The sequence below is a fragment of the Pantherophis guttatus genome, chromosome 1 (assembly GCF_059756535.1).
Source record: "Pantherophis guttatus breed Tessera chromosome 1, ASM5975653v1, whole genome shotgun sequence".
NCBI lineage: Eukaryota > Metazoa > Chordata > Lepidosauria > Squamata > Colubridae > Pantherophis > Pantherophis guttatus.
This window is the reverse complement of record NC_142063.1, coordinates 117,207,806-117,219,008: the sequence shown is the minus strand read 5'-3', so window position 1 is coordinate 117,219,008 and position 11,203 is coordinate 117,207,806. Positions and strand designations below refer to the sequence as shown.

Here is an 11,203-nt window from a genome sequence, read left to right as displayed (position 1 = left end):
TTGAGTTACATCTTGCTAAATTTCCATTACTGTACAGCAATAACTCCTTGCTTGGTCCATTGTCAAACCCAAACACTTTCCTTATAGGGCAGATCTCTTTTGGAGTGGGGAATGAGGGGCAGCCAAAAGTATTTCAGAGTGAAGGACTGGCTTCTAGCCCCAATCACCTTTATTTTCTAAGGATGTCTCCTTGGCGTTCTTCCACATGGCTGTGCTGCATGGAGCTTGGGAAGGGAAGCCGATTTTTTCCTTGCCACCATCATTCCACATTTCCCATATTTGTTGTGTTTTTTTTTTAATTTTAGATTTCTCCCCACATATTATTTTTAGAAATAACTCAAGGTGGTGAATACGTCTAATACCCTTCCTGCTCCTATTTTCCCTGCAAGAAGAACACTGTCAGGTGGGTTGAGAGACAAAAGTCCAAAGTCACCCAGCTGGCTTTCATGCCGAAGATGAGACTAGAACTCTCAGTCTCCTGGTTTCTAGACTGGTGCTTTAACCAATAGAACAGACTGGCTTTCGGTTGCTTTGAGGTGTCTTCACTCCACCTCTTAATTAAGTGATTGGTTGAATTTTTTTCCTTCCTGCAAAAAGCAGACGGAGCAAATGTAAGAATGAGAATGGGACGCAATTAGTTTCAGCACGTTCCTGTTGGCCACCAGGAGAAAATGTTACCAGTTCCATGGAAGAATAGAATGGAGCATGGGATATGGGATGGTCATATGGTGGTGTGAAACTGCTGCCGAGAGAAAGAGGGGTGAGGCCAGTGGCTCTGTAGGTCTGATCGCAGTGTAGTGGAATTAGGATGACTGACAGCTGGGGCTCAGCTCTCTCCTTTTGCAGCTTTTAATCAGTAAAGGATATTTGTGGCTGCAGGGGTGATTCCCACAGGCAGGGATTGTTCTTGTGCATCTCCAGAGAGCGTCAAAATCACTTGATAGAAAAAGGCCCACAAAGATGAACTGGTTACGTCCTATGATTTTTTTCTTCTTATCACATTAGTAAAAGGGAAACCCCAAAGTGACATAATGGTTTTTACCGTTTAGTTCAATTCATCAACTTGTCGAATCAGATGTTAGTGAAAGTTCACAGGCAGGGTGTGGTAGAAAGTGAAACCTTTTTGCTTTGTATTGAGAATTTTATTTTCTGGAAAAGTGTGTGAAGTCAAAATAGAAATAAAAAGCGTTTTATTTTTCTGAGGAGGATTTTCCTTTATTTATACGCGTGCAGTGACTATTGCTTTTATGCTAAGTTCTAAAGTCTTATGTGAAGTTTCAGTAACTACCCTGCATCCCACCTAGGTTATGTTTGAGTCCCATATAAAAGAGCCCTGATGGCTCAGCAGACTAAAGCACTGTTATTAACTTCAGCTGCCTGCAATTACTGCAAGTTCAAATCTCACCAGGCTCAAGGTTGACTCAGCCTTCCATCCTTTCTAAGGTAGGTAAAATGAGGACCTGGATTGTGGGGGCAATAAGCTGACTTTGTATAAAATATACAAAAGTATGAAGGCTATTGCTTGACGCATTGTAAGCCACCCTGAGTCTCCGGAGAAGGGCGACATATAAATCAAATAAAAAGAAAATATTCCATATACCACCATTTGAAACCATTGCTTTAAGGCAGAGATGGAGAATTACAGCCCCTTTGTGACTAGTGGACTTCCAACTCCCATGGCTGGCTCAGGAATTCTGGGAGTTGAAGTCCACAAAGTCATAAAAGGGCCATAGTTCTCCATCCCTGCTTTAAGATGTTCTTTTTCAGTTGAAATACCCAAAACTATACATAATTTTATAATCATGGTTTTCTTTTCATGTTATATCTGAAATAATATGGCTGTGCCGGTTGTTACAAAAAGAATTACCGTTTGAAATTCATTCTGATTACCTAATCCTGTGGACATGGCATCATTATTGAATGATGATTTAAAATAGAACACCTATTTGTGATGTGATTGTAGAAAGAGAGAAAACTTGGCTGTTGTATGTTAAAACTAAAGAAACTTAGCAGAGTTTTTTTCAAGATAATTTATCCATAGAATTGATGAGTTGAACTTAGAACTGAAATGCCCCTGGAAGTTTGTTTATTTATCAAAGTTAGAGATTGGCCATCTTTAGTTGCCCAGAATGAGCAATTCTGGATGATTAAATGCTGCTCCCTAAACCAGAATATATTATAGCTGACTTTGCCCTGATTCTGGCATGCACAATCTGAAGCCCAGAGCTGAATTCAGCCCATCAAAACCATTGCTTGCTCCAGAATGCCTCTAAAAGTTCCTGTTGAATTGTAATGTTTAATTGAATGGGAAAATTACTAATACACAGTGAATTATCATGTTAAATTAATTTCAACCTTAGAAGTTAATTAAATTCTATTCAGCGTTTATCCTGGCCTTACCTAACTTTGTGACTGGTAATCCATGTGCTATTGAAAAGATGCATGCAGACAAATGTGCAACCTCTGCTTTCTTTGATCATGTTGAAGAGTTTACAGAGGTTCAAGGTAATTCAACGATTCAAAGGGTAGAGCTTGGCAAAAGTAAATCCTACATTCAGAAAAGGCAGTTCCTTCCTTCCCTACATATCTTTTAATGCCCTAATTATCTCAAGGCTCCTTTCACCCAATCCTTTCACTTTCGGCAGCCATGATAGATTGATAGAGTATTGAATTCTATTTTTCTCACTTAGTGGCTACATGTTTCTGCTTAGTCTGCCGGACATACTTCCTCTCTCAGTTAGCTCACTGCCAGCTTTATGGCAAATCATCCTTGCTCCTCAGCAAACAAAGCCTTAATGGGGAAGCCCTGCCAAACTTGTTCAGAAGCAGTTCCCTTTTTTTGCTGCCACCAAGAGTCTGCACCACCATCTCATCTGTTTTTCTATCTTACCTTGTGCTGCTCTGGCTGGTTGTTGTTTTTCCTGGCAGCATCAAGTTTTAGGGTTTCTGACTATTGTGCTAGAATTTGTACAGCACTGTTAGAATCAATCTTGTTATATTTATGCCTTGCATATGTGAATACACATTTCTTCTTGGTAGCAGGATGGATGGATGGATGGATGGATTCATTCATTCATTCATTCATTCATTCATTCATTTCCTATCTTTATTTTGTTTACAAATAACTCAAGGCGATGAGCATATCCAACACATCTTCCTCCTTCTGTTTTCCCCACAACAACAAACATGTGAAAGGTTGGGCTGAGAGTAAGTGACTGCCCAAAATCATCCATCTGACTTTCATGGTGAAGGTGGGACTTGAATTCAGGATTTTCTAGCCTGATGCATTAGACCCGTGATGGCGAACCTATGGCACGGGTGCCACAGGTGGCACGCGGAGCCATATTGGTGGGCACGTGAGCTCAGCTCCGGCACGTATGCGTGCGCCAGCCAGCTGGTTTTCGGGCCTTCTGGGGCCACCAGAAATCAGAAAACACACTGTTTCTGGCCTCCGGAGGGCCTCGGGGGGGGAAGGCCATTTTTGCTCTTCCCCAGGCTCCTAGAAAGGTTCTGGAGCCTGGGGAGAGCAAAAAATGGGCCTACCGTGCCCACCGTGCCATCACGTGCCAAAGTGGGGGGGAGCACAGGGGGGGGCGCATAGAATTATGGATGTGGGCACACGTGCGTGTGATCCCAACGCACTCCCCCCGCTTTTGGCATGCGATGGCAAAAAGGTTAGCCATCACTGCATTAGACCAATTCTTGCTTGCTTTTTGGAAGGAAGGACCCAACTACTCCTAACCAGATCCAATGAAAACCAGTATAACCCCAATTTTTAGTGTGAATCAAATTTACCTAAGAGGCATTTTTGACACAGAGGGCATGCTGCATATTAGGCTAAGAAGTTGGGCTTAACGATTAAAATTGTGTAATACTGAATTTGGAAGTTAGTAAGTTCCATCAAGTTCAAATTCACCCCAATAGTGTCCCAGCATGTCACACACCTGCATGCAAACATGTTTGCCTATTTTTCTCTTTACTTCAGAAACAACTTTCCCTATCCCTGGTATCCTTCAGGTTTGTTGCAATTAGTCTTGGTAATTCTGGGTGTGGCAGTCCAAAGGATAATATATAAGCCTATAATATAAAGCCTGCTTTAGACATATGCACAAGAATCTTAGCTGCTTCTAATTGTGTGTGAAATTCTTTCCTTGCCAGTAAGTAACCTGTGTGTGAATTTTTCCAGACACAGTGATTAGGACAAGAGATTTCTGCAATATTTGTGTAGATTCGCACATTGTGGAACAATGGGAAATCAAGCAAGCTTTGAGAATTGTTTGTTAAAGAAACAAACAAAAATCAAGATAACATGGTCTTTTTCTGTTTAGAGAAAGGCATCCTTTTTCAGTTGGGTCTCTAGTTAGTAAATGAATAGACTTTTTAGACATTCTTGTTATCAGTGGTGATGAGCAAAAGCTTTCACTCTGTTTCATTTTATGATGTTTCATAAACAGATTGAAACATTATTTTGTTTATCTTGTGACATTTAGTAGCAAATATTTGATTTATTTGCAGTCTCTTTTTGGCTAAGTCAAAATGAGTAATTAAGATAAGTGTGGAGCATATACACTTCAATTTTAGGAGACTTTGGAAAACAACCATCTTCAAAGAGTAGTTCCTGAGGAGTCACTTGGGATTTTGTTTGTGATAAATGGCTTCATTCACATATACGCATGGCTCCTAGGCCACTTGAAAGATGGAGGAAATCCATAGTTAGTGTAAGTGCTACTTAAATGGCTTGGCAACACATGATAGTAGTTCTGGGTATTTTCGACCAGAACAGCCAAGCCTTTTTATCTTCCAATGTGTGTAGGGAAAGGAGGAGGAAGTGTGTGTCTTGGTCAAAGTCCTTAGTGGGGAATAGTATGCCAGTTTTGAGGTGTGGTGTTTATCTAGAGGAGTGGTTTGGAGAAGTGACATCAAAAGGCTCCACACCTTCATTGGCTATTCAGGATTCACAGGTTGCTCCATGCTTCATTTACCATCTACAGTGTCTGGCTGAGATGAGGAAATGATGCTGATCCAGGAAGAAACGAATACTCTGGAGAGCCTTCCAATGTTTGGTGAGGATGTGATGGGTTTTTCTGTAAGAAAGCAAAGTAATTTTCAAACAAAGGCCCAGAAGAATTTTGAGATGTTGATTTTGAGGCAGAGAAAATCTTCTTGTGGAAATGGGAAGGAAACTGGAGGGAGAGGGAGGAAGGGAGGGAGAGGGAGAGGGAGAGATGAAAGTGATTGCAGCTGATTGTATATGGTTCCTACACAACACAGACCTGTTGCCACTTGTTTGCCTGCCTGCTAAACCTCTTAAGGGTTTGGTGGAGAGCATGCGGCATGGCAGGACATGTACCAGTACTGTGGAGAAAATGTGTTTGGGTTGTGAAATGCTGAGTTCCATTTAAGACAGTGAGCTTTTTCCAGACTGGCTGAAGATGGGGGAGTTGTAATCCAGCAGATGTCTGATAAAGGAAATGTTAACGGGATTGGGATCAGAAAAGACTCCAAGTAGGTTTCATTAGTGGCTCACTTTTTGGTTCTGAGACTGTGTTGACAATTCTGTCCCTCACTGCTGCTTCATGTGAGATTTATGATCAAAGACCAACCCATTTCAATAATTTTCATTTTAACAAAGGCAGCATATGTGATGGTAAACATGTTTTAATACCTCTGGGTATTGTTCAGATAGATTTGTATCTTTTTTTCTTTTTTTTTGCCCTGGGTCAGATGGAAATAAGAGAAAGAATTATTTAATAAATGGTCTCAAGAAATTAGACATGTATCTTTCCATGTGCAGCCATCTTTTAACAGTAGGCTAGATCATTAAATTATGTGTGATGATTCAGACTGTAACTAGTATTTCTTATGTATATGACAATAGCAGTTTCAGGCACTCTTAGGGTCTCTGTCTGAGTAGGAAGCCAGCAGAGGAGGCAACCTCCTTTTTTCCCATTAGCCTAGTGTTTACTGATGCCTCTGATGTCGACGGAGAACCAGTGGTGAAATCCAAATTTTTTTACTACTGGTTCTGACTTGGTGGGTGTGGCGTGGCTTGATGGGCATGGCAGGGGAAGGATACTGCAAAATCTCCATTCCCTTCCATGGCAGGTTGCCATGCCTCAGCTGTGTTTCTCCTCTGAAGAAACGCGGAAGTGAAGATTTCTTTAAACTGTGCACACGTGCGCAGCGAAGCACACGATCTCCGAACTGGTTGTTAAACCGGAAGGATCCCACCAATGGTCATAAGTCACCTTGAATGGTCACTAAATGAACTGTTGTTAGTTGAGGACTACCTGTATAACTACTGCATCTTGAGGTACAGAGGAACATTACCCAGTTTTAAAATAAGCTTTTTCTTTCCTCAGAAAACTCCAGGTTCTTGGATGCCCCATATTCTGGCAGAGATGAGGGAGTCGCAATCTCTATTGCCCTGAGCATGAGTGTCTCTGAATATTCAATGAGGCAGTTGCCTGAAACTTTAATCAATGCTCCCCATATTTTGGATGACTGGAAGAACATGGCGCAAACTCCTTCGGATGCTTCTTCGCTCTTGAAGACTGGAGTGCTGAACAATGCCAACAACAATGCCTCCTCAGGGCCCTGGAGAGGCCTGAGGAGCCCTTCCCTTTCTGCTGCTGCCTCTCATTCCAAACTAAGTTATCTAGAGCGGGTTCTCTTGGAGATTGTGGAATCCGAACGCATGTATGTGCAGGATTTACGAAACATCATAGAGGTTAGTGTGATTGACGCGCCTGTCGGGCTCTTTATATCACTTTACTGCTACACCTTAGATGCCTTAAGGTCCTCCCTTCATCTAATTTTGCCACTGAAGTTTTCCTCTAACCAAGAGGGAACCTGATCGTCTAGCCTGGAAGCTGGAAAGAGCTGCAGACCTTCACACAGCTTTCATTTCATTTTAAAGGTGCTCCCACTATGTGTTTGGGTAGTACCTTTATGCCTTCCTATCAGCCACGGATTTCCCTGCCCCCTTTCCACATAGGAATATAGTATCTTGGCCATTTTCCCCACACAGTTTCATGGAAGACCTTTTGCCTGTCATGTCAGATGATGTGAAAGTGATGCATTGTGGGTCAGAGAATCCTCGTGACTTACCTAAAGTTGCCCCAGTGATTTTTCTGCTAATCTGGTATCAGGAATACTCTATAAAAAAGGAAATGGCTTCTTGATGGGTAGTGTCTGGGCAGAGTGCAAACATGAAAAATTGTCCAATGGGAGCTATGGTCAAGGGAAGATAAATTCTCCCCTCAGAGCACTTATTAGGAGACCTGATAGAGTTATGGCACAACTCCCACAATACTGGGTTAGAACTCATGGTGGTGGTCTGCCCTGTTTTCTTGCTTCATGGTGATGCTCATGGCATAATGTGACTTGGCAGAATTACTTGGGGAAGATCATAGACACTCAGGAGCTGTTGTTGCGGCCAGAACAAGTCAGCGCACTCTTTGGGAACATTGAAGACATCTACGAGCTGAACAGGTGAGTAATAACACATAGTCCTTAGAAGCTTCCCTGTCGTTTCAATTGTTGCTCACTTTACACAGTTCCCCTATAAAGGTTCGGTCCTCTCTGAAATAGAAAGCATGGCAGGAAAAATGCTATTCCCGTAAAGCTCTGTACCACCCTTCAACCCATCCAACTAAGACAGCCTTGGGTGATGCAACAGTTATTGCCTTCAGCTAGTCCTTGCTGTCACTGATTTATGTTTCTCACTTTCCACCAGATTTTTTAAAAAATCAAGGACCTAGGAAGGAAAATGATTTCCCCTTTTGATTGACCAGACAAGGGCACCCTAAACCCAGTGCTTGTTCATGACTGTGTCAAGGTCTAGGTTTAGGCTTATCAACATGTCCAAGTCCTTGTCCTACAGGAGATGTATTTATATTTGCTGTCCCTTCCTTAATTTTTCTTTGTCCACATAGCTATGAATTTTATTATGATCTTTTAAAAATATGTTTTATTCCCAGTATGAATTAAGGCTTTAAATGTCTTGGAATCAGATTACCTGAAAAACTGCCTTCTCCCTTTTATCCTTATTACAATCTTAAGTTTTCTTGGGTGATCAGGCTGTTATGATTCTGGATAAAATATTGGAGAGTAATGTGATAAATCCACGCAAAGAGAGATGGCATCTCCTTTTATTTTGTTTTTTTTAAAGTAAAAGCCAAGCTAGTTGTTCCACTCACACCCACACACAGGAGTCAATCAGTTTCGTTTGGTTTTGTATATTAGGCTACTACAGAGTTTTGTACTCATGGTATATTTTGCATATAATGGTGAACCTGAAAACATGGCTTGGTATTATGCGTGAACCCGGGGCTTGTTCAAACAGCCTTACTATAGTGAAGAGAATAGTTTAGCAGCAAACAGCATCTTCCTACCATGATTGGCTAGAAACACATAGAGCAGAGAAGTAACAGTCTTCTTTCTGTGAGTAAACTATAAGGAATCGAAGGAGCAAGGGGCAGATTGAGTCCAATTTGCTGCTGGGTGTTCCATGCCAACTTTGCAAATCTGCTTCCTCTCCTGTGTTTTAGTTATCTTCTTAAACTTGTAAGTCTCTGGGGCAGAAATTGCCTCATTACTTTGTATCTATGAGAAACTTAGTACATTGGAGAAATACAGTATTCTTAGTTTAGGATCCCAAATGTATTAATGTTGACAGGTATGACTGTATAGGTGGCTGCTGAGTGAGAACCAGTTGGTTGTTCAGCTAGTGCGTGCCCCCTCTTTCTATATAACATCTGCCTTGTGTTTTTGGTTCCTTTGACAGTGGTGGACAGGCTTCCCCTATACAGGTGGGTACTGGGCCCAAACCCATTGCATGGCCTGCTGCTCTGCATTTAATTCTGAAACTGCAGTGTATTAAAGGTTGCTTTGAAGTTTGTCTCCAGCATGTCCCTGTTTGCTCTGTGGATAAGAGAGGGTGTGTTTTCAGTTTCTATCGTTATTATTTTTTTTATCCTGAGTTGACTGATAAATTATTCTTTCTGTTTCAATTTCTACGCAGTGAACTACTGCAAGAACTGGATAGTTGCCACAATGATCCCGTTGCCGTTGCGCAGTGTTTTGTACACAGGGTAAGCAGATAAAACCGATGTTGCTTTATGCTCATCTCTGATTGTTCATAATTGGGTGCATAATTGGGTGGTTCGGCACACCCTTCTCTGAGTGAATGCTTTGTCACCTTCACTGGGTTGCTTCCATTAAAGCAGAAGTAGATAGTCCACAGGCCGTGAAGCAGCCTGTTATAAAACCACTGGGAAGAGATGGCATCACAGCTCCATTTCAGGAACAAGATTTTTGGCTAAGAAATAGGAAGGGAAAGATGGGGGTGGGAGCACCAAATCTTTCAGAAGTGAAACACCTTCTTTCTCTTTCTTAAGAGGCTTTCTTAAAATCACTAAAAGCCAAGATTGACCACTCTGCTGTGCTCGGTGAGGGAATTAGTAGCAGCCTAGGGGCTGAAAATTTTGCCTAGCTGTGCATGAAAGACAACAGAGCCGAGGTGACGCAATGGTTAGAGTGCACTACTTCAGCTACTTCAGCTGACTGCTAGTTCAGCAGATCAGCAGATCAAATCTCACCGGCTCAAGGTTGACTCAGCCTTCCATCCTTCCGAGGTGGGTAAAATAAGGACCCAGATTGTTGGGGGCAATATGCTAATGCTAATGCAATATGCTAATATGCAATATCCTATATGCTAACTTTGTAAACCGCTTAGAGAGGGCTGTAAAGCACTATGAAGCGGTATAGAAATCTAAATAAATAATATAAAAAAAAGAACAGGGGTTAGCATCCTTGATGCTCCCTGAGCTTGTTTGTTTTCTTGCAAATGTTTCATTACCCAAACTAGGTAACATCATCAGTGCTAGTCCAGGAGTTATCCCCCAAACATACCCAGTGAGGTTGGTGCTGGTATCTGTACTGGACATCTGGCAGAGACATTTGCAGAATGGTTGACATTAGGGAACAGGATGAATTGAACATGTCTTACGGATCTTTCTTCTCTTCCCCCAACAGAGCCAAGACTTCAACATCTATACTCAATACTGCAATAACTATCCAAAGTGAGTGTCCTTTGCAATGCAAAAAGGGGACGTGATTTCGTGAGAACAGGGACAGCTCGTTCTCCCTATTAACGGAATCTTTTTACATACGTTGTAAAATGCTTCTGGGTCATCACAGTGTATGCTAAGAATAGTTCGCATATAGGACAAAGATATATTGTGCAAGTATATTTAATTCATAATCAGTGACAAGATGTCTCAAATCTTTTATAAAAGATTTTTAAAATTTTAAATATTTTTTAGTATTTATATATTCAATTTTAAATTGGTTTTAAAAGTTTGGGGTTTTAAATTTGTCGGGGCCAAAATTATTTAATTTGATTTTATTCTATTTTTTAAATTTTGTATTGTATGTGTTTTTATTGTTTGGCTGTGCACCGCCCTGAGTCCTTCGGGAGTAGGGCGGTATAGAAATCTAATAAATAAATAAATAAATAAATAAATCTTAGAGCTAAATTTTCCAGCTTGTTTTGAGAGTCAGCAATGCAGTCTCAACAGGCACCTTGATTGCTCCTCTAGAATAAATTACCGTATTTTTCAGAGTATAAGACGTACCTTTTCCCCCCTAAAAGGGGCTGAAAATTTGGATGTGTGGGAATGTAGCTGGAAGCTTTTTTTCAGCCCTAACGAGGTGCTAACGACTCTCAGCTGTTCTTTAGAAGCTTTTTTTCAGCCCTAACTAGGCGCTAGCCGAGTGAAGCTATCTCACCCATGCTTTGCCTGCTTTTCCCATTGCTGCTTCCTCTCAGATGTGCCTTAGAAGCTGTTTTTTATCCCCAAGCAGGGGATAAAAAACCAGCAAACTAATGTGCTGAAGCTGACTAGACTAAGGACGCTAGCCAGATGAATACCTGGTAGGCAAATTTTTTTTCCCTATTTTCCTCCCCAAAAACTAAGCTGTGTCTTATACTCTGGTGCGTCTTATAATCCGAAAAATATGGTAGAATTAAGTTCAGCTATTTTATCTAAATTCCTGAGATTATGGGCAATTGGTTTAGGGAATGCACCCACATCTTTGGGCAAGATCACATGATAGTGCCCAGAGGCACTAAGTGAGGACTGCTAAGTAATTAGTTGTTCAGGTAGTTGAGGACTACCTGTACAACCCTCATCCTTCA

At 41.3% G+C, this 11,203-nt stretch overlaps 1 protein-coding gene across 1 annotated transcript in view; it reads left to right on the top strand.

Moving 5' to 3' along the window:
• The first annotated feature begins 2,438 nt into the window (after nucleotides 1-2,438).
• The window catches only part of PLEKHG3 (pleckstrin homology and RhoGEF domain containing G3), a 34,280-nt gene continuing 25,515 nt past the window's right edge, over nucleotides 2,439-11,203 (top strand). The window contains exons 1-5 of the mRNA XM_087885555.1: nucleotides 2,439-2,505; nucleotides 6,363-6,730; nucleotides 7,394-7,494; nucleotides 9,026-9,095; nucleotides 10,039-10,085. Coding sequence (XP_087741681.1) covers nucleotides 2,439-2,505; nucleotides 6,363-6,730; nucleotides 7,394-7,494; nucleotides 9,026-9,095; nucleotides 10,039-10,085 — 653 coding nt within the window. The remainder of the gene's footprint in view (nucleotides 2,506-6,362; nucleotides 6,731-7,393; nucleotides 7,495-9,025; nucleotides 9,096-10,038; nucleotides 10,086-11,203) is intronic.